At 36.2% G+C, this 25,324-nt stretch overlaps 1 protein-coding gene across 1 annotated transcript in view; it reads right to left on the reverse strand.

Annotated features, from left to right (window-relative positions):
- The window catches only part of GRID2 (glutamate ionotropic receptor delta type subunit 2), a 1,630,498-nt gene that overhangs the window by 554,510 nt on the left and 1,050,664 nt on the right, over positions 1-25,324 (reverse strand). Inside the window, exon 8 of the mRNA XM_018049306.1 lies at positions 23,823-23,942. Within this exon, the coding sequence (XP_017904795.1) occupies positions 23,823-23,942 (120 nt within the window). The remainder of the gene's footprint in view (positions 1-23,822; positions 23,943-25,324) is intronic.

Below are 25,324 nucleotides of genomic sequence, written 5' to 3' on the forward strand. Positions count from 1 at the left end.
GTATGGTACTACTTGAGCAAGATCTGAAGCAACATCAGAACTATTTCTGTGTGCATCTGGTATGAACCTATAATGTACAGTATAAAGATAATTTGCCTGGTATCTCTGGGGGTAAAGAATCTGCCTTCAATGAAGGAGATCGTGGCTTGATCCCTGGTTGGGAAGATCCCCTGGAGAAGGAAATGGCTACCCACTCCAGTATTCTTGCCTGGAGAATTTCATGGGTAGAGCCTGGTGAGTTATAGTCCATTGGGTTATGAAGAGTCAGGCACAACTCAGTGACTAACACTTTCACTTTCACAAAAGATCTTACTTATATAGTGTGTCTTTGGTCTATGTTGCTTTCTATGTTTATTTGGATATCTATATCCATACCATTTATCATATTTATATTACATGCATGGTCAGGTACTCAGTCATATCTAACTCTTTGCAACCCCATGGACTGAAGCTCTCTAGGCTTCCCTGTCCACAGAATATTCCAAGAGAGAATATTTTATTATGTATCAATCACCTGTTTATCTATCTATCTTTCTACCTATCTATCTATCATCTATGTTTATATTCTCACTAAAAAGATAACCCTGCCAATATCAAGTACTCATAATTCTCTGGTGATATATGGTCTGGAAGAGACCTGTGATTCTATCCTACAGTATAGGGCTATCCTTGCTGTGATATGTTTCACTCAAACCTTGTTCTGTTGAAAGATGTTTGGCACAGCAACGCTAACATATTTTTGTCTGACTACATCGTGGCAAAAAGCACTCTGGCTAGAAAAATCTAGTTTGGATTATATTCAACTAAAAATGATTTATGAAAAAAACTTCTCAGAAATGTAAATCAGCCTTATCTGTGTACTCATTTCTTTTTAATCAAAATGTGTTTCCATCAACAACAATAAGGCAAAATTGAATGTCAATCAACAGTGAGGCAAAATGTGGCTGCCATTGTAAAAAAGAAAAATAAGGCTTTAAACAAATGAATGGAAATACTACCTCTACTTTTAAAAATAAATTTTGAGCAGGGAAAGAACAAAGACAAAACTAAAAATTAAATATTACATTATACACTGTCATTTAGTTCAGTCACTCAGTCGTGTCTGACTCTTTGTGACCCCATGGACTTCAGCATGCCAGGCTTCCCTGTCCATCACCAACTCCAGGAGTTTACTCAAACTCATGTCAATAGAGCCAGTGATGCCATCGAACCATCTCATCCTCTGTCTTCTTCTCCTCATGGCTTCAATATTTCCCAGCATCAGGGTCTTTTCAAATGAGTCACTTCGCAACAGGTGGCCAAAGTATTGGAGTTTCATCTTCAGCATCAGTCCTTCCTATGAATATTCAGGACTGGTTTCCTTTAGGATGGACTGGTTGGATCTCCTTGCAGTCCAGGGACTCTCAAGAGTCTTCTCCAACACCACAGTTCAAAAGCATCAATTCTTCAGTGCTCAGCTGTCTTTATAGTCCAACTCTCACATCCATAAATGACTACTGGAAAAACCATGACTAGACGGACTTTTGTTGGCAAAGTAATGTCTCTGCTTTTTAAAATGCTCTTTAGGTTGGTCATAACTTTGCTTCCAAGGAGCAAGCGTCTTTTAATTTCATGGCTGCAGTCACCATCTGCAGTCATTTTGGAGCCCCCCAAAATAAAGTCTCACATTGTTTCCATTGTTTACCCCATCTATTCGCCATGAAGTGATGGGACCGTATGCCATGATCTTCGTTTTCTCAATGTTGAATTTTAAACCAACTTTTTCACTCTCCTCTTTCCTCTTCATCAAGAGGCTCTTTAGTTCCTCTTCACTTTCTGCTATAAGGGAGGTATCATCTGCATGTCTGAGGTTATTGATATTTCTCCCGGCAATCTTGATTCCAGCTTGTGCTACATCCAGTCCAGCATTTCTCATGATGCACTCTGCATACAAGTTACATAAGCAGGGTGACAATATACAGCCTTGACGTACTCCTTTTCCTATTTGGAACCAGTCTGTTGTTCCGTGTCCAGTTCTAACTGTTGCTTTTTGACCTGCATACAGTTTTCTCAGGAGGCAGGTCTGGTAGTCTGCTATTCCCATCTCTTGAAGAATGTTTCACAGTTTATTGTTATCCACACAGTCAAAGGCTTTGGTGTGGTCAATAGAGCAAAAATAGATGATTTTCTGGAACTCCCTTTTTTTTCAATGATCCAGCAGATGTTGGCAATTTGACTTCTGGTTCCTCTGCCTTTTCTAAATCCAGCTTGAACATCAGGAAGTTCACGGTTCACGTACTGTTGAAACCTGCCTTGGAGAATTTTGAGCATCACTTTGCTAGCGTGTGAGATGGCACAATTGTGCAGTTGTTTGAACATTCTTTGGCATTGCCTTTCCTGGGGATTGGTATGAAAACCGACCTTTTGCAGTACTGTGTCCACTGCTGAGTTTTCCAAATTTGCTGGCATATCGAGTGCAACACTTTCATTACATCATCTTTTAGGATTTAAAATAACTCAACTGGAATTACATCACCTCTTTGTTCATAGTGATGCTTCCTAAGGCCCACTTGACTTCGCATTCCAGGATGTCTGGCTCTAGGTGAGTGATCCCACCATCATGGTTATCTGGATCATGAAGATCTTTTTTGTATTGTTTTTCGGTGTATTCTTGCCACCTCTTCTTAATATCTTCTGCTTCTGTTAGGTCCATATCGTTTCTTTCCTTTATTGTGCCCATCTTTGCATGAAATGTTCCCTTGGTATCTCTAATTTTCCTGAAGAGATCTCTAGTCTTTCCTATTCTATTGTTTTCCTCTGTTCTTTGCATTGATCACTCAAGAGGGCTTTTTTATCTTTCCTTGCCATTCTTTGGATCTCTGCATTCAGATAGATATATCTTTCCTTTTATTCTTTGCCTTTTGTGTCTTTTCTTTTCTCAGCTATTTGACAACCAATTTCAACCAATTTACCTTTTTGCATTTCTTTTTCTTGGAGATGGTCTTGATCACTGCCTCCTGTACAATGTCACGAACCTCAGTCCATATTTCTTCAGGCACTCTGTCTATCAGATCTTATCCCTTGAATCTATTTGTCACTCCCACTATATAATTGTAAGGGATTTGATTTAGTTCATACCTGAATGGTCTAGTGGTTTTACCTGCTTTCTTCAATTTAAGTTCTGAATTTGGCGATAAAGAGTTCATGGTCTGAGCCACAGTCAGCTCCTGATCTTGTTTTTGCTGACTGTATAAAGCTTCTCCATTTTTGGCTTCAGAAATATAATCAATCTGATTTTGGCATTGACCATCTGGCGATGTCCATGTGTAGACATGGACATCTTATGTTATTGGAAGAGGGTGTTTGCTATGACCAGTGCATTCTCTTGGCAAAACTCTGTTTTGATTTACTGAACATGGACCTGCCCATCAGAACAAGACCCAGTTTCCCCCTCAGTCAGTCTCTCCCATCAGGATACGTCCATAAGCCTCTTATCCTTCCTTATCATAAGGCAGACAGAATGAAAACCACAATCAAAGGAATTAAACACTGTAGAATAAAGTTAACAGAATACAGCATTACTTGGAAAGAGCTTTAAAGTCACTAAGATTAAAAAAAATACAAAAGAATATAGACAAAAATATTTTCTTATTTCAATAACCAGGGGTTTTAAGAGGTAAGTCTGAGAATTTGCTGTTTTCTAAAAAAAAGTGTGTGAAGTTGTTATTAGTGAGATATTAAATACAATTTATTTTTGTCCTTAGGATTTATAACTATAAAATAACCAAGGATATACTTAAAGATTGGTTCCATACTTACACTTCAGGGCTTCCCTGGTGGCATTGGGGTTCCCTGGTGACTCAGATGGTAGAGATTCTGTCCACAACTGGGGAGACCCAGGTTCAATCCCTAGGTCAGGAAGATCCCCTGGAGAAAGGAATGACCACCCACTCCTGCCTGCAGAACTCCATGGACAAAGAGTGAGCTACAGTCCACAGGGTCGCAAAGAGTCAGACATGACTGAGCAACTAGCAAGCTTCTATACTTACAATGAGGAAAACAACAAAAGACAGAACAGATCTCTTTACTATTTACTTCTCACAGGTATAGGTTTTGCAATTGTGGAAAGAACTTTTAATATAGTGGAAAAACCACTGAACTAGACATATAGGCTTGGATTTTATAACAAAATAATGATTTTTAAGAATGTTTCCAACCCACAAAACTCAGGACTACATATGTAAGAGAGAGATGTTTCACTAAATGACTGCTAAGCGCACATGTGCTGGGTCACTCAGTCTGACTCTTTGTGACTCCGTGTACTGTAGCATGCCAAGCTTCTTTGTCCATGAGATTTTCCAGGCAAGAATACTGAAGTGGGTTGCCATTTCCTATTCCAGGGGAACTTTTCCACCCAGGGATCAAACCTGTGTTTCCTGCATTGGCAGGTGGATTCTTTACCACTGAGAAACCTGGGAAGTCCAAATGATTGCTAAAATTTCCCTAATTTTGTGATCCCTCAGACAGTTTGGGATGAACCAAAAAAAAAAAAAAAAGAGTGCCTACCTGGAGAAATTTTAATATGTTTAAAGCGGATAAGAACCCCGTTCCTGAATTGTTGCTACTTTGTTTGTTCCAAGAATAATCCTTCAGTTTCCAATTTTCTTTGGAAGGGAGAAATATCTATTAGTACAACAGTTCCTATCTGAGGCAGAAATATGACTTTTTTTTCACAGTCTAAAAGACACTGTCTCCTATTTAATGAAAGTACATTCATTCAGATCATATTATTGCTCTAAATGGTGACAATCAGACATTGTGAAATGCATGAGTCTGAACCTGAAAGATTTCTGAACCCGAAAGATTTCTCATCTCCGTTTGGGATACAGATTCATATCAAACTTGAATGAATCAAAAGAAGAAATTTTCAAGCAAAACATTTCAAATGCTTTTCCATTTAAACCCACAAAAACTACTTTTATTCAAGCACTCCAAGGTAATAAAACTTTCCATAGCTTCTGATTAAGAATTGCTTGAAAACATTTTAAGCAGATAAGTACTTTTCTCCTCATGAGCATCAAGTGACTTTCTCAGGGTGATTATATTCAGCTGGATGCATTCATCTTATTAATTAGACATTTCAAGGCCTAACCTATATTAATCCAAGATATTTTAAAATTATTTTTTAAAGTGAGATTCATTTCTCACTTTTGATTATAAAAAAAAATTCCATAAATGCTATTTTACCATTATAATGGAGTTTAATAATCCTGATAAATATACTTATTGAATAATTTTAAATCAAATTTCACTGCCAATAAATGTAAAAGCCCCTTATTGTACCCGAATTACTGTGATTAATAAAAATGCCTCAAATTGCTACAGAGCATCTCCATTTCCAAACATATTTACTTTTCATATTGGAAAGAATGCTATGCAAACTTAGTTTTCTATCCACAGACAATTTACTGGAAAGACATTTAAGGCCCTGATGAAAATGCTCATGCTGCTGCTGCTAAGTCGCTTCAGTCGTGTCTGACTCTGTGCGACCCCATAGACGGCAGCCCACCAGGCTCCCCCATCCCTGGGATTCTCCAGGCAAGAACACTGGAGTGTGTTGCCTTTTCCTTCTCCAATGCATAAAAGTGAAAAGTGAAAGTGAAATCTCCCAGTCGCAACCCCATGGACTGCAGCCCACCAGGCCTCCATCCATGGGATTTTCCAGGCAAGAGTAGTGGAGTGGGGTGACATTGCCTTCTTCTGAAAATGCTCATAGTTTATGGTAAAAACAAAACAAAAACAACAATTCCTCAAAATAGAATTTGTAGCCTTGAAAAGAACACACATACCAGCAACATCAAGTTCCATAAACTTACTAATGACAATAATACTACTATCCATTGGAATAAAAAAGCTCTATTTTTAGATAAAAACATTTAACCGTCACCTTAAAAATTCTTTCAAATATGGCAAAATTTGAGATAATACATATTTGATGATTAAAGTTCTTATAAAAAACTGCAGACCAGGGAAAGAATAAGATATATATTTTTTAACTTTTAAAAAGCTTATTTATTATATTTGCAATCATTTATATACTTTTTTAATGATTAGTAAACACTTGGGATTCAGCATGGACTACTAGCTTCAGGATACAAAATAACAATGTGAACATTTATATTTTAATAAGAACTTACTGATAAAATGAAAATCTTTAACTATAAATAAATTTACATTAATTATCTATTAATAAAATTCTAAGCAACCTGTTTTATAAGACAAAGTATGAATATTAATTTTTAAGTTAGAACAAATAAATCTGTAATTCTTAGGGATTCTATTTCAGAGTTCTTACTTTCAAATCTTCACCATAGAAAATCAAATGAAGACACATTTCATATATTAAAGTGTGGTTTATGGCAAGAATTTTGAAGTTTATTATCTGTAAAATTGCAATAAAGGATAGAATGGTATGGACCAAACAGAAGCAGAAGATATTAAAAAGAGGTGGCAAGAATACACAAAAGAACTATACAAAAAAGATCTTCATGACCCAGATAACCACAATGGTGTGATCACTCACCTAGAGCCAGACATTTTGGAATGTCAAGTCAAGTGGGCCTCAGGAAGCATCACTACGAACAAAGCTAGTGGAGGTGATGGAATTCCAGCTGAGCTATTTCAAATCCTAAAAGATGATGCTGTGAAAGTGATATAATGTGATGTGATGTGATGCTGCACTGCATATGCCACCAAATTTAGAAGACTCAGCAGTGGCTACAGGACTGGAAAGGGTCAGTTTTTCATTCCAATCCCAAAGAAAGGCGATGCCAGAGAATGTTCAAACAACCACACAATTGTACTCATCTCACATGTTAGCAAAGTAATGCTCAAAATTCTCCAAATCAGGCTTCAACAGTACATGAACCATGAATTTCCAGATGTACAGCTGGATTCAGAAAAGGCAAAGGAACTTGAGATTGAATTGCCAGTATCCATTGGATCATAACAAACTGTGGAAAGTTCTTAAACAGATGGGAATACCAGACCATCTTACCTTCCTCCTGAGAAATCTCTAAGCAGGTCAAGAAGCAACAGTTAGAACTGGACATGGAACAACAGACTGGTTCCAAAGTGGGAAAGGAGTATGTCAAGGCTGTGTATTGTCACCCTGCTTATTTAACTTATATCCAGAGTACATCATGTGAAATGCTGGGCTGGATGAAGCACAAGCTGGAATCAAGATTGCTGGGAGAAATATTAATAACCTCAGATACGCAGAAGACACTACTTTTATGGCAGATACACAGATGACACCACACTTATGGCAGAAAGCAAAGAGGAACTAAAGAGTCTCTTGATGAAAGTGAAAGAATAGAGTTGTATTCTGTGGCAGAAGGTGAGGGTGGGATGATTTGAGAGAACAGCACTGAAACATGTATTTTACCATATGTGAAATAGATGACCAGTCCGAGTTCAATGCATGAAGCTGTTGCACTCAAAACCAGAGCACTGGGACCACCAGAGGGATGGGATGAGGAGGAGGAGGGACGAGGTTTCGGGATGGGGGACACATGTACACCTGTGGCTGATTCATGCCAATGTCTGGCAAGTAAAGTCATTAGCCTCCAATTAAAATAAGTAAATAAATTTTTTTAAAAAAGAGTGTAAAAGCTAGCTTAACTCAACATTAAAAAAAAACTAAGATCATGGCATCTGGTCACATCATTTCATGGCAAATAGATGGGGAAATGATGGAAACAGTGAGAGACTTTAATTTTGGAGGCTCCAAAATCACTGCAGATGGTGACAGGAATCATGAAATTAAAAGATGCTGGCTCCTTGGAAGAAAAGTTATACCAACCTAGAGAGCATATTAAAAAGCAGAGATATTTCTTTGCCAACAAAGGTCCATCTAGTCAAAGCTATGTTTTTTCCAGTAGTCATTTTTGGATGTGAGAGTTGGACTATGAAAAAAGCTGAGTGCTGAAGAATTGATGCTGTTGAACTGTGGCATTGGAGAAGACTCTTGAGAGTCCCTTGGACTGTAAGGAGATCAAACCAGTTAATCCTAAAGGAAATCAATCCTGAATATTCATTGGAAGCTTGATGCTGAAACTCCAATACTTTGGCCGCATGATGGGAAGAACTGCCTCATCAGAAAAGACCCTGATGCTGGGAAAGATTGAAAGCAGGAGATGGAATGACAGAGGATAAGATGGTTGGATGGCATCATTGACTCAATGGACATGACTCTGAGCAAGCTCTGGGAGTTGGTGATGGACAGGGAAGTCTGGCGTGCTGCAGTCCATGGGGTCTCAAAGAGTTGGATATGACTGAGTGACTGAACTGAACTGAATAAAACTACATCAGGTATTTTTATCTTAATAAAAAATTGGAGTCCTCAATTAATAAGGCCACAAATTGATTTAATATATATAGTCCTGCTTACAGTAATATGATATGTAAATTGTATATTTTAGCTTCATAGAAAGTACCTGGAAATAAATTGTTTTGCTATTTTTCCTAGGTGGCTCAATGTGTAAAGAATCCACCTGCAATGCAGCAGATGCCTGAGATGTGGGTTCAATTCCTGGGCTGGAAAGATCCCCTGGAGGAGGGCATGGCAACTCACTCCAGTTTTCTTGCCTGGAGAATCTCATCGATAGAGGAACCCAGTGGGCTACAATCCACAGGGTTGCAAAGAGTCGGACATCACCAAAGCGACTGAACACAAACACACTTTTAAAAATATTGCTTCAGAATGTTTTATGGGTAGAATATAATATTAGAATGAAAGAATCACAAAATGCTATGTCTAGAGAGCAACTCTATTCCAGATGAGATTGGGCATGTTCAGGGTATTATGGCCATAGACCAAACTCTATTTCAAACTGCAAGCAAGAAAACTCTAGCCCTAAAATTCTAAATTACTTGATACTTCTGATGAACTTTGAGAAATAGTTTGCTCCTCTAAACACAAAGAGAACTTTTTAATTATTTTTAACTTTTAAAACAAGTTTTTTCTTCCTGGTTATAATAGTGTTGTATGCCTGGAAAATTCCTGTCTTTAGCAAAGTCAATAGTTTGCTTTTAGCATACAAATCAAATGCTTCAACTTTTAAAAATGCAAAAAAATTGTGTATCTTGTTTTTATTGCAACATACCACCTTTTTATCAAAAAATCAAATCTTGGCAGAAACAGAATACAAATTAATAGCAGAAACTTTAAAAGGGATGTTTGAACATCCAAGCCATCACAAAGTCTCTAAAAAATGTTTTTTAATAACATACTTTCTATTCAGAACAAATTAGCAAACATCAATCCCTTCATTTTCCAGTCACTACTGAACAGCTTATTTGAATTGAAAGTCTTAATGGTGCCTGACTAGCTTTAGTGCGTCAAGTCTTCTGATCATAAAAGAAAATAAAATTACTGGAGGGCTGGGAAAGGCAGGAAGGATGCAATTCAGTCAGCAGTAACCAAAAGCCATGACTACAATTTAAATTATCATCACTGATATGAACATAGTATTTCATTAGTTTGAATGAAGAATCCTGAAACAATTGAGTTGTTGAAATTCTTATTAGCAAATTTAGTGAGATTATGTGCCTAGACTATTAAAACTTTTTCTAATGTAAAAATCTAGTTCCTGTGGAAGGAGAATTTATAATCCCCTGAAGGAGTCAAGACAGTTCTGGGAGAATAAGAGAGATATATCATCAAATATTTTAACAGATTACTGAGAAATTCAGAAGTGAACAAAGCAGATAATAATTTGAGGCATAATGATAAACTCTTGGGATTATGCTTCAGATGAACCTACCATACCAGTAATATCAGTTCAGTTAGTTCAGTTCAGTTGTTCAGTCGTGTCCAACTCTTTGCGACCCCATGAATCGCAGCATGCCATCCTCCCTGTCCATCACCATCTCCCGGAGTTCACTCAGATTCACGTCCATCGAGTCAGTGATGCCATCCAGCCATCTCATCCTCTGTCTTCCCCTTTTCCTCCTGCCCCCAGTCCCTCCCAGAATCAGAGTTTTTTCCAATGAGTCAACTCTTCACATGAGGTGGCCAAAGTACTGGAGTTGCAGCATTAGCATCATTCCTTCCAAAGAAATCTCAGGGCTGATCTCCTTCAGAATGGACTGGTTGGATCTCCTTGCAGTCCAAGGGACTCTCAAGAGTCTTCACCAACACCACAGTTCAAAAGCATCAATTCTTTGGTGCTCAGCCTTCTTCACAGTCCAACACTCACATCCATACATGACCACTGGGAAACCATAGCTTGACTAGACGGACCTTAGTCGGCAAAGTAATGTCTCTGCTTTTGAATATGTTATCTAGGTTGGTCATAACTTTTCTTCCAAGGAGTAAGGGTCTTTTAATTTCATGGCTGCAGTCACCATCAGGAATATCACTATATAACAAATTAATCTGTTGTGAATTTCCAATATATGTGGACAAATGACTTATGTGCAATGTGACACCTCCTTACCATTGTTTGCTGATTCATATAACCTCTTTGAAATAGATCTTGATATCTGCCACTTAAGTTCAATGATGACAATGAGACCTTGTCAAAGGAGAACATATGAGCAAATGTTTCTCAGTTCTCTGTATTCTTAACTTGGGCATGAATCACCTTTTGTGGCTAAAATCCATTGTGTAGGTGAGTGAATTTGAGCTGGACTGAAGCTTCACTAGTAGGGGTGGTTGTGGTGGTGGTGGTCGTGGTGGTGTGTATGTGTGTGTGAGAAAGAGAGAGAGGAAGGTTGGGGTGAGGCAGATTCCATTATGCCTGACTGTGGGTGCTGTCCAATAGAGCAGGAAGGAAACTGAACCTTGTTTCCTTTGTACCAGGTATGGTCTAAACTCTTAACTAAGTCAGTTTTTAACATGTGAACCCATGAATCAGACTCTCTGGGTTTCTTTGAGCACATACGTGTCTATAAACATTTACCAAGAGTCTGCATGCCTACAGCAACTAGTTGCCTCATAACAAGCTTTCTTCTGTGCTCTGTTTACCACACCTAAAATGAAATTAATCCTCCACTTCACATAGCAATTTCTTTTGAGAATAGAAACTAAACTTTACATTTCTTGCATTGGCTCACATAGATTACTGTCCATAGAAGAACAACAACAAACAATGGTAAAGTAATCCACACTGAGCACGCAATCCAGATTTCATCGTCTTTTGAAATATATCATTGGTTCTTTTTCCACACACACAAAAAAAGTTTAACTGGAATCAGACATCTTTTCCCCATATTGGAAAAGTCAGCATCATTCCATCCACCAAAAGAGAGTGCTCCTGTTCTCCCTGAGAGGCTGTGAGTGCTGCTTGCCTAAAGCAGGACGCCTTCTGAAGTCACCTCTATCCAAGCAACAGCTCACTCTAAACATCACTGGATACAACTACCTCTTCAGTGTCATGATAAGAGATGAGTTCCCTTTGAAGTAGAAATAATCCCATCCATAGTGTATACTTTTCAAGAGTGCAGAATTCCTTTTATACATCAGGAAACTGCTGGGGTCAGTAATTTTGAAGGTCCAACAGATTGGAAATTTTATGTGATACTGGCTTGAATATTACATAACTTTGAGGTACAAAATATTTTCTTGAAGATGCATCAAAATAAAAACTCATGAAATGAAGTCTATTATGTGTATTATATATAAAGTAGGGTGGGAGAAAAAAGGTAGAGTATTCACAATAGATCGCCAGTTCACAGCAACTTCTAGATTCTCTGCATTATATACACTTTCCAAGAGATAAATTTACTGTTGGAAATATGGCAGTAAATAAAGATGGCAGATTTTCCAATAATGAGTTTAACTGCATTAACACTGGGTTTATGCAGGCTATGCTGGCTACTAGACTCTGCTGTTAGCTTCCCATTCAACTGTAGATGCTCCCAAGTTTGGTTAACAGACTTGCAGAATTTTAGATCCAGAAATAACATTAAAGAAAACAAAAGGTTAATGCTCATGCTATCACTGCGATTGCCAGTCATTATGCTCTGTCAATCACATCTAAAATGAATTATTCCCCCACCTCACCTAGCAATTTCTTGTGACAAACTAGACTTTGCATTTCTTGGACTGGCTCACACAGATTACTGCTCATATTCAAATTGGCATTATTTTAGTTATCTTTTACTATGTAACCTACAAACATAAATTCACTTAACCTTACAATATTAAAGAATAGATAGTACAGATAAAGAAATTGAGACTTACTAGGTTTAGTAGTCCTAAAAATCACAAAGTCATTGACAGAATTTCAACCTTGTTATATCTGTCAGTAAAACTGTACTTTTCCCCATTACACCATATTAAATCTAGCCTAGTTGTTTAAAAATGACCTTGAATTACAAATATCAGCAATTTCTGACAAGACTGCACTTCTGTGAGCCCTTCCATTTTGCTTGGAATAATCAATCTATTTGCTTAAATAATCCATCTACTATTTCCATACTGTCTATGAATCACTGCAAACAAATTATACAACATCTTACTTAAGAATCACTAAAATAATTTATTGTATTTTTGGTGACCAAAAGACTAACTCTACTAGGTATTAAGGATGCAATGAAGGAAATGGCATGTCAACAGTAATTTATGTGCACATATTATTTTTCACTTGAATAAAGGGAAAACATGTTTATCACATTTGTAGATACATAGAAGAATCTTATACATTCTTGTGTCAGTATATACATGTAATCATTAATTCATTCATTAAATAATTAATGAATATCTATTATATGTCATGCATTGGGGGATCACACTGTAATGTGTCATTACACACTGTGAGTCACACTATAATGGGAAACACAGTATATAAACAAGTAAATTGATTATATTGACCTGTATATATATATATAGTATATGTATACAATTATATATACATATGTGAGGATTATACATATAACTACATATATGTATATAATTTCAGTTTACAAAAAATGCTAGAGAGAAACATAAAACAGGGTAATACAAAAAGGAAAATGTTATTTTATATATCGTAGAATCAGAATACAAATACAATACTGAAGAATACCAGTACTCTATTAAATAACTGACCACTTTAAGGCAAGGCTGTTTTTTCCTCTTTCTAAATACAAGGCAGGAAAACATTGCATTAAAAATGGACCAGTGGCAATCTATATATAATACCTTTTGCAAAAATGGTACATTAAGTTTTCTCAAGAATGAAGAGCTGTAGGTTTTACATTTGTGGATTTAATGTTGGAGAACCTGAGTAAAGATTCTAAACAGATCTAAAAAATGATTATACCTGGGAGCTAGAATATCACTGCTGTACCATTTTATTTCATCTGCTTACAGGAGAAAACAATTTTATGAAGAGAATAAGCATTATTGTACAATTAAGATTGGTTATGAAGCCAGTTTTAATCTATTTTCCCTGGCCCTGTTTTCCTGTTTGTGATAAAGTTCAAAAACATTAAATCTACAGTATTAAATTTTAATGCTGAAGCTCAGTCTTCACAATAAAAAGTGAAGCATTAGCAAAACCAAACCAAAGAAGACTTCAGATACATAAGCAAAAAAAAGCACCACCAACAAAAAATATTGTGTAAAATTCATCTTCTAAGGAAAAACAAAACACAAATTGATCCTTTAAATTAACGACTTAATTTAATTTGTACTTTAATGTCTTCTAATAAACTTAGTTTTAGAAGATTGGGTAAGATATTACTCCTTAAATTCTTCTTCTTCCTGGAAATTTTGATGAAAAGAAACAGGAACAACCAACTTGGAGAAAGTTTAAGGATAAAGAAGATTTGATTTCAAAATTTGGCTTTGAGGCTCTCCTAATTTATCTTCAAGGATACACAGTGTCTAACACCTTGAATACACCATCCACTGAATGAATCACCACCTGACATCAAAGTAAAAGAACGTGTAGAAAACATCAAATCAGGAAAACCCTTCATTTTATCATCATGAGTAAAAATTAAATAATCCTTTTTATACTTTTAGCAAATTAAAAAAAAAAAAACTCTAGTCATACAATGTCAAGAGGGCCAGGACTTATCCAAAATTTGGAAAATGGTCAATCTCACATTAAAATTCTACACAGAAACAACCCAGGTTAGCTTATGAAAACTGACAGTACCCCTGCTCAAGGTGATAAGGATACAGGCTTGTATACACTTAGCCACTGGCAGCAGAATAAACACTGACAGCTTGACAGTTCATCATTTGGAAAGCCATTCACTCTTTTTAAGACATGGAGATACTGGTAGTGGAACCTTAATTTTAAACACATGTCTAGTAAATCTATACTGTAATTATTTTCTTGGCAATGCTTTCTCTTGATAAGTATCTTCAATGATATTATACATGTATTTAGGTCCATGTGAAGGAATTGCTCCATTTATAAATAAAGCTGCTGCTGCTGCTGCTAAGTCACTTCAGTCGCGTCTGACTGTGCGACCCCATAGATGGCAGCCCACCAGGCTCCCCCGTCCCTGGGATTCTCCAGGCGAGAACACTGGAGTGGGTTGCCATTTCCTTCTCCAATGCATGAAAGTGAAAAGTGAAAGGGAAGTCGCTCAGTAAGTGTCCGACTCTTCGTGACCCCATGGACTACAGCCTACCAGGCTCCTCCATCCATGGGATTTTCCAGGCAAGAGTACTGGAGTGGGTTGCCATTGCCTTCTAAAAATTCATAATACTCTCAAAGTTACTTGAGAGCTAGATTTGAAGTTTTATAAATTCAGTAATTAATTTAAAAAATTGCAGCTTGATAGAAAAACATTTGAGTTATAAAAATGAATAAATATTTTAAAATTAAGAATGCTTAAATAATTTAAGTGTCAAAAATGTAAAAGGCATGGTAAATATTTACAGTCTCTTTCACATAATATTTATATAATGTCAATATACTGGAATGCTTCAATACAATTTGGGAGTCGAAAAATAGAAACATAAACAGGAGTTCTTTAATATTATTTAGGAATAAAGTACATTTAATTTGAAGTACATGACTCATTTCAATTGAATGGCATAGATAACACAATACAGACTAAATTCAGAGTATGGGGAAGCAACTACACTGATCTTGGAACTATACTGATCTTAGAAGGTGAAATGAAGCCCACTTCTGTCAACTTTACAATTATGAATTTTTCATTGTCTAGAAGGCATCCCCAAGGAAAAGAAATGCAAAAAGGCAAAATGGTTGAGGAGGCCTTACAAATAACAAGAGAAGCAAAAGGCAAAGGAAGAAAGGAAAGATATACTCATCTGAATTTAGAGTTCTAATGAATTGCAAGGAGAGATAAGAGAGCCTTCCTAAGTGAACAATGCAAAGAAATAAAGGAAAACAACAGAATGGGAAAGACTAGAGATCCCTTCAAGAAAATTAGAGATACCAAGGGAATATTTCATGTAAAGATGGGCACGATAAGGGACAGAAACAGTATGAACCTAACAGAAGCAGAAAATATTAGGAAGAGGTGGCAAGAACACACAGAGGAACTATACAAAAAAAAAAAAAGAGAGATCTTAATGATGCAGATAGCCATGATGGTGAGCTCACTCACCTGGAGCCAGACAACCTGGAGTGCAAGGTCAAGTGGGCCTTAGGAAGCATCACTATGGACAAGGCTAGTGGGAGTGATGGAATTCCAGTTGAGCTACTTCAAATCCTAAAACATGATGCTGGGAAAGTGCCACACTCGATATGCCAGCAAATTTAGAAAACTCAGCAGTGGCCACAGGACTGGAAAAGGTCATTCCAGTCCTGGAATGCCTTTCTTTGGATTTTCATTCCAACCCCCAATAAAAGCAATGCCAAAGAATGTACAAGCCACTGCACAATTGCCCTCATCTCACATGCTAGCAGAATATTGCTCAAAATTCTCCAAGCTAGGCTTCAGCAGGACATGAACTGAGAACTTCCAGATGTTCAAGCTAGATTTAGAAAAGGCAGAGGAACCAGAGATCAAATTGCCAACATCCACTGGGTCACTGAAAAAGCAGGAGAGTTCCAGAAAAACATCTATTTCTGCATTATTGACTATGCCAAAGTCTTTGATTATGTGGGTCACAACAAACTGTGGAACATTCTTAAACATATGGAAATATCAGACCACCTTACCTGCTTCCTAAGAAATCTGTATGCAGGTCAAGAAGCAAAAGTTAGAACCAGACATGGAAGAACAGACTGGTTCCAAATTGGGAAAAGAGTACGTCAAGGCTGTATATTGTCACCCTGCTTATTTAACTTACATGCAGAGTACATCATGAGAAATGCTAGGCTGGGTAAAGCACAAGCTGGAATCAAGATTGCTGGGAGAAATATCAATAACCTCAGATATGCAGATGACACCACCCTTATGTCAGAAAGCAAAGAGGAAATAAAGAGCCTCTTGATGAAATGAAAGAGGAGAGTGAAAAAGTTGGCTTAAAACTCGACATTCAAAAAACTAAGATCATGGCATCTGGTCCCATCACTTCATGGCAAATAGATAGGGAAACAAAAGAAACACTGACAGACTTCATTTTCTTGGGCTCCAAAATCACTGCACATGGCGACTGCAGCCATAAAATTAAAAGACACTTGCTCCTTGGAAGAAAAGCTATGAAAAACTTGGACAGTTTATTAAAATAGCAGAGACATTACTCTGCTGACAAAGGCACATAGTCAAAGCTATGATTTTTATGTATGGGTGTGAGAGGTGGACCATAAAGAAGGCTGAGTGCTGAAAAACTGATCCTTTTGAAATATGGTATTGGAGAAGACTCTTGAGAGTCTCTTGGTCTGCAAAGAGATCAAACCAATCAATCCTAAATATTCATGGAAGGAATTATGCTGAAGCTGAAGCTCCAATATTTGGCCATCTGATGCAAAGAGCCAACTCATTAGAAAAGACGCTGATGCTGGGAAAGATTGAATGCAGGAGAAGGGGATGACAGAGGACAAGCTGGTTAGAAAGCATCACTGACTCAGTGGCCATGAGTTTTAGCAAGCTCTGGGAGATGGTGAAGGACAGGGAAGCCTGAGACGCTGCAGTTCATGGGGTCACAAAGAGCTGGACACAACTGAGTGACTGAACAACAACAAAGAACTGCTCCACTGATATTTTCCTAATAAATTGCAATAATTTGCAACATTTTTTTTTATGTGTCAGACATGGTTCTGGATGCATCACATTACTAAATCATTTAGGTTATACCTATCTATGAGTTAGTAACATGTTCAATGTCACTCGGTTTTAAGTAACACAACAAAAATTTGAGCAGTCCAACATTAGCGGCCACATTCCTAACCCATTGCTTTACTGCCTCTCCTTAGTTGCTAATGAATCCTGAGTTCCTAAATTCAACGGGACTCTCTTCAGTCTTTATATTACTGCTATTTAGCTACATTGCCAACCTGTCTTTATTTCTTAAAACTCTTCCTTCTTAGGTTCTATTAGTATAAGACTTCAATGACCATCCTTGCACATACGTACTTAATTACTGAATTGGGATAAGTATTTTTGTAAAATGGTGTAGTATTAGGATCATAAGATTCTGGGAAAGTTAATAGTAACCTTACATGTGATAGTTTACACAAAAGATATTGGAAGAAAGAAGAAACCTGATGCAAAATGACTATACATAAACTTGGGGATAACAGTAGGGAGCAGATATTTTCTCCCATCCCGTGGGAATAGAGAGGAGGGAAAAGACAGGAAGGTTTGTAAGGAATTAAGCAATACTTACATAAAGAGCTTTTATTTGTCTCTGTATAGATTTTACCTGAAAACGAAATAATTTCTATATGTATACCTTAATGTGTACCAGTTTTTTCTTTTTCTTCAAATTAGGTAACATTCTATAGCAATCCTGATTTCCCAATTGTAATGAGGTCTAAAAATGTTTTCTGATATCATTCTACAAGTAATTAAGTCAAAACCTCTGAAGAAAGACACATGACTTTCTGCTATAGAATCATGAACATTTTCATTTTCCAAATCTCAATTATTTTTATACTAAACATATTTTATGATTCTAGGTTAATTATTTTGTTTCCATCTGACTAGATTTGTCAGACTCTTTGTGACCCCGTGGACTATAACCTAGCAGGCTCCTCCATCCATGGGATTTTCCAAGCAAGAATACTAGGGTGGGTTACCATTCCCTTCTCCAGGGGATCTTCCCAACCCAGGGATCGGAACCCGGTCTCCTGTATTGCAGGCAGACTCTTTACCCTCTGAGCCACTTGGAAAGCAAGATAAGTATAACTCATCACTAAATAAATACATTTGGGAAGACAGTGAATTGCCTCTAAGACAGACTTTTCACCCACAGTTTTGAAATTCTCTATGACTCAATGGTAATTTTTGATGCTAAATTCTTCCAGGTTCATAAATTTACTCTAGCACCAGGTACTTAGCATTACGTAGTTCCTTGGTCACCATAAATCCCACATTGATAACCACAGGTTTTGCTGTGGTTATCATAAATCTGCTATACCCATGCACATTAGAGTGAGATTCACATTGAGACAATACTGAAAATGCAGAGGTTTAAAAACAAACCTTAAATCCGGCAGAAAAATTAAATAAAATGATTGGCAGTGAGACAGCAGTTCTCAACCACAGCACTGAAGCCAGAACCCATGCAATGATATCATCAATATGGTGAAAGAGTAAAGGCAGCACTTTGAAATTCTGTGTCTAGGGAAAATATGTTTGAAGGAAGAAGATGAAATAAAGTTATGCTCACAGAAATAAAAAAACTGAGAAATATAGCCACAAGAAAACCATTAAAATGGGAAATTTGAAAAAATATATACTTCAGGCCAAAGAAAAGCAATTCTAGATAAAGACGTAGGAAGGAAAAACAAGCAAAGAAAGTAGAACATATATGGGTATATATAAAATAAATATTAATTGCACATGATAGTAATGGTAAGACTTTTTAGAATAAAAAGGATAATATTAAAAACTTGAACAATAATAATCCATCATGTGAGAGGTAGATATATTGAGTAAATGGAGTTAAAATATTATGTTTTCGAAGAGGAGGTTTAACACATTGATTACAATTAGATGCTGATAAAGTAGGCCTGTTGTACGTAAATTCTAGAGGAACTATTGAATAAAAGCAGAGTATATAACTTGTAAATTAGTACAGGAGAAGAGAGAGAATTGAAAAATAAAATATATATTAATCCAAAAGAAGGCAAGAAAGGACAAAAAAGGAACCTAGATTAGGCAAGGCAAATGTATAAGATGGCAGGCCTAACTCTAAATGTATTATCAAATATATTTCATTCAAATACATGTAATACTCTCATATTTAGGCATAAATAGTCTGCTGCTGCTGCTAAGTCGCTCCAGTCGTGTCCGACTCTGTGCGACCCCATAGACGGCAGCCCACCAGCCTCCTCCGTCCCTGGGATTCTCCAGGCAAGAACACTGGGGTGGGTTGCCATTTCCTTCTCCAAAGCATGAAAGGGAAAAGTGAAAGTGAAGTCGCTCAGTCGTGTCCGACTCAGCGGCCCCATGGACTGTAGCTCACCAGGTTCCTCCATCCATGGGATTTTCCAGGCAAGAGTACTGGAGTGGGGTGCCATCATTGGTATCAAATAATGCATTGTATAGTTTCTTAAGAGTTAGAAGCGGAATGAAAGGATACAGGAAACATTGGAAGTAAAGGGTAGTAAAAAGAAAGTTCACCAAATATATTAATGGAAGGGTAATTGCTTTGCTCTATTCATAGAAAAAAAATAATGCTTTATAATAAATACATAATAAAATAATACATAATAAAAATAATAATACTTTAGGGAAGAAAGTATTATTAGAAGTAGAAGCTTTATAATAATAATTTAAGAATGTTATTTACAAAGAAAACTATTCAGAAATAAAGTTCAGATCTTGAAATGTTTCAGATATTTAAAAGGATATAACTAGCAGTTTTATCTCAATACATATAGAAAATTAAAAAAAGCTTTAAAATATCGTAAAGATAAACTTCTCAAGTTAATAAAAAGAATTAGAAAATATGATTTTCATTTTTTATCGACTATGGAAAAATAGAATCAGTAACTTAAAAATTCCCACAAGGAAAATTCTAGTCCATATTGGCTTCATAAGACCATCTATCAAACATGCAAGGAAAAAATTCTTCCAGTTTTATATAACTAATAGAGAATATAAACAGAAGAAATCCTGTCCACCACATTTCCTGAGGTTAACTCAACCTTAGTATCAAATTACAACAGAGAAAATTTCAGGTAACTTTAGTCAAGAACATCAATGTAAAAACCTTAAGCAAGTGGTAGTAAATACAAAAATATATATAAATATGGAAATATTAATGAAATTATGTTTGTAAAAATATAAAAATCAGGTTTATCCCAGGAATACATGAAGTTGCCTATATCTGATCAAAGTTAATGAAAGAAAAAGAGAAACTTTATATTTAGTAGTGTAAAGTTTGCATCTTTTTCTCTGATATTGATAATAACCAAGGATGCTTATTACTGTTATTTAATACTTTCATTCACCATTGTCCTAGAGGACCTAGTCAGTGTACTAGGCAAATAGAAATAAAAAACATTTAAATTAGAAAGGAAGAGACAAAATCATTATCACAGATGATATGCAAAGAATTAAGAATTTACAGATAAATTATCAATTAAAGAGTGGAGCAAGAATGTTGGATATAAAATCAATACAAAATATCAGTGCCATTCCCATATATCAGCAACCAACAGAAAATGGGGTTTTAAAAGATACTATATTACTTTCATACCACTCAGCCATATAAATGAAAAAATAAAAAATTACTGACATGCAAATAAGAATGTACCTAAAATATGTTGAAAGAAATAAGATACATATTACTACAATATCCATTTATATGAACAGTAAAGCCAGGTAAACTATGTGTGTAAAGAAGAATGATGGAACTTTCAGGATAATGAAACTATATAACTTGAGAGTAGTGATTACATTGGTGAATTCAATCACTGACAGCCTTGTGGACTTAACATTTGTGCATTTTATTGTATTTAAGTTAAATTTCAATAAATAATAAACAAGATACTATATTAAAAATAAATTTGTATATTTTTCTTTTCCCATGTATTAAAGAAAAAGAAAATTTGCAGGGATTCCCTGGAGAGCTAGTGATTAAGACTCTTGTGCTTCCAATGCGAGGGGTATAGGTTTGATTTCCTAGTTGGTCAGTCCTTAAGGAAGTCAGTCCTGAATGTTCATTGGAAGGATTGACACTGAAGCTAAAGCTCCAACACTTCAGCCATCTGATGCGAAGAGATACGTCATTAGAGAAGACCCTCATGCTGGTAAAGATTGAAGGCAGGAGGAGAAGGGGATGACAGAGGACAAGATGGTTGGATGGTATGACCGACTCAGCGGACATGAGTTTGAGTAAGCTCCGGGAGATGGTGAAGGATAGGGGAGCCTGGCATGTTGCAGTCCATGGGGTCACAAAGAGTCAGACATGACTGAGCGACTGAACTGAACTGACTGAGGCACTAAGATTCTCACATGCCCTGCAGCACAACCAAAAAAACAAAAAATTAAAATAACAGTAAGAAGAAGAAAATCATTTTTTAAAATAAACACTTTTTAAAAAGCTACAAAAAATTCCAGGTAGACAAAACACTTCAATTTAAAAGACAGAATTGTAAATCATTCAGAGTATAATTAAGCATAATATTTTTATGACTGTAGTAGTATGGAATGATTTCTTGAGTAAGACTAAACACCAATAATCGCAAGAGAGCAAATTCATAATTCTACTAAATTTAAAGGTACTGTATCTAATGAAAATTAAATACAAGGAGAAGAAACGATTTGCAATATAAATAACAGAAGATTAATATTCAAAATATGCATATAGCTCTTCAGTTCAGTTCAGTTCATTTGCTCAGTTGCGTCCGACTCTTTGCAAACCCATGAATTGCAGCACGCCAGGCCTTCCTGTCTATCATCAACTCCCAGAGTTCACTCAAACTCACATCCATCGAGTCGGTGATGCCATCCAGCCATCTCATCCTCTGTCGTCCCCTTCTCCTCCTGCCCCCAATCCCTCCCAGCATCTTAGACTCAATTATATAAACAAAGATAACTCAATAGAAAATGGCCAAAGGACTTGAATAGGCAATCAACTCAACAAAACAAAACAAAACATGAAAAATGAAAGATGCAGAATCTTTTTATAATCAGGGAACTTCAAGTTGAAACAAAAAGATATATCATTATACACTGAATAATCTAATAAAAATTTGAAATCTAACAAAACCCACATTTGGTGCAATGTGAATTAGAAGCACTAGTGGAGGTATGTCAATTGGTAAATATGTAGGAAAGTAGGTTTGAGATTATGTTTCCTTGTGTTGCAGCAATTCTACTTCTGGATACAAATCCTATAGAAACATACACACAAGTACAATATTATATAGCCAAGATGCATGTCTAAGAATCTTCATAACATCATTACTTATGACAGCCTAAAAGTGGAAACAGTAGACTGTGACACGTATATGCTATAGAAGCAGGCTACGGGAGATCGTGACACATGGATACAATGGAAGATGACGCAGCAACAGAAATGAATAAGCAGTAACTATTCGTAACAACAAGAATACATAACACAAAATGAAGACTACAGAAAGAAAAAAGAGTATATGCAAAATGTGTTCACTCATAAGTTGAATACTGGAAAAATGAATATTTAAGGTACCCTTAGATGATAAAATTATATTCAAAAGGCAAAGAAATGAGTATCATAAAATTCAGACTAATGGTGATACCACTGAGAAAAGACGTCAGGGATATGAACAAGAAATAATATAACGAAGCTTTTAGGATGCTTGATATGTTCTATTTCTTTACCATAGTAGTAGTCGTTTCATTTACAATAATTCAATAAACTATCCTTGTGCTTTATGCAGTTGTCTATTAATATATGTTTGCTATGCTTCATTATAAATCAAATAAAAACACATTAAGAATAGTTTCAACTTCTCTAGCATAAATTTACCAAAAGGTTTTTTATTGCTAATTAGAATAACTCTTAAGTTTCAATTTGTCTAAATTTTCTGCATCCTATACCTCAGCACTGGAAAGAAACACCTACTGAAGAAGTTACTGTCAATGCAGTTAGAGAATTATAGCTATGAACTTACATTTGCACATTCAATTACCTTAAGTTTTTCCCTACCAAAAATATCTAAAAATGGCGTATTGAAACTATAGAAAAATCATTTCTCCAGGGGTTTTTACATCTCTTGTTGAGAAAGTTACTGTCCCAGCAATTCATGAAAGATCCTTTATAGGCACTCCACTTCTTACATGTGATCTGAAGTATATAAAAGAGTTCATTTCCTGCAAACCATTTGCTTTCTACTTATTACATGACACAGATAGTGAGATACTGTAATGTCATTTTTTGTAGACTATCCCTCTTATTATATGAAATTTATCAAAGCTCTTATTCTGATTTTGTGTATCTTACAAGCTAAAAACCAAGCAGCTAGGCATTGTGTAAATACTAAATTCACTACTGTATAAAATTATTATAGTGAATAGAAGATTATGCTAGTTCCCTAGGCAACAATAGGTTTATTCTTTCCCTTTATTTTAAGGCACAGAAAAAATTTATGGCTTAATACTTCTAGTGAGTATGTAAGGTCCTCTAATTCTCTCACCTCTTCATTTCTCTCAAACTATAATATAGACTTTAATGTATACTGTGACTATAATGCATGGAAAACAATCCAACATAACCATATCACTATAGGAAAAAGCAGATTCATCAATGTGTCCGGTCTTACTTTGCGAACACCTCGGCCAAGCTCTTCTCCATAGTTGGTTCCAAGAATTTCAAAGTGGACGTTGGGATTGCCTCCATTTTCTCCAAATTCTAGCTCTCCAGTCAATCCACTGACTCCACCCTTAAAGAGAGAAAACAAACTCATGTAAGACTTTTGAAGATGTAAAACAATAAAAAGAGGATGTCATAGGAACATGATTTTCATCTATAAAATAAATATTTTCTCAAGCATGCAATTATTAACAGGCTATTCTTTAATAGATGCACAGCATTAATAGGAGGGCAACTGAAAGCAACTTTCAGTCAGTTCAGTTCAGTTGCTCGGTCGTGTCCAACTCTTTGTGACCCCATGAATCGCAGCATGCCAGGCCTCCCTGTCCAACACCAGCTCCCAGAGTTCACTCAGACTCACGTCCATTGAGTCAGTGATGCCATCCAGCCATCTCATCCTCTGTCATCCCCTTCTCCTCCTGCCCCAATCCCTCCCAGCATCAGAGTCTTTTCCAACACCACAGTTCAAAAGCATCAATTCTTCGGTGCTCAGCTTTCTTTACAGTCCACTTCTCACATCCATACATGACCACTGGAAAAACCATAGCCTTGACTAGACAGACCTTTGTAAGCAACCTTAAGTATCACTTAATCCAATCCCATCCAATCTACTGAAAAGGAAATTCTGACCCAAAGAGTCAAATTGGTACTCATAATGACATGTTTGCATTGACACTAAATTCCAGGCTAGGATTTGTGCCAACATATACTGAACATGCATGGATCCATTAGTCAAAATACAAGATACTTCCAGAGAGCTTAGAATCTACTCCAGAAACAAGTTTTGACAATACTCTTTCTCCAGCACAATTACATTCTAATTTGAACTAGAATTACACTGGAAATCTTCAAAGCCATGGTTTCCAACTTTTGGAGTTTTGCATTTTCTCCTTTAAATATCTTTTTTCAAGTTAAAAAAAAAATCTAAATTAGTCTTGAACACTGTTTTTGCTCTTAAACAGTAGTTCTAGCTATTGTGATTCACTGGGAATTTCCAAGCTTCATCTTTCATTCAACTTAACAGATGTTCACTTTTCCAACAGATGGCAATGTAGGTCAGACTTCTTTTTCTTGTTTATCATTCTTTTCTCAGTTGAGTTTATCAGCCTTCACATTATTTAGGATTTTACAAATGAATATAACATTCTGAGTCACCCCTAAACTATTTCTAACTTAGAATTTTGGTCTGATAATCATATATATTTGGACAAATTATTACAGTTTGTAAATTGCTTCAATTTTCACCTATGTAATCACTTCATTTGCTCAGTCATGTCCAACTCTTTGTGACCTCATGGAGTGCAGCACGCCAGGCTTCCCTGTCCATCACCAACTCCCAGAGCTTATTCAAACTCATGTCCATTGAGTCGGTGATGCCATCTAACCATCTCATCCTGTCATCACCTTCTCCTCATGACTTCAATCCTTCCCAGCATCAGGGTCTTTTCAAGT

Source organism: Capra hircus, chromosome 6, assembly GCF_001704415.2.
Source record: "Capra hircus breed San Clemente chromosome 6, ASM170441v1, whole genome shotgun sequence".
NCBI lineage: Eukaryota > Metazoa > Chordata > Mammalia > Artiodactyla > Bovidae > Capra > Capra hircus.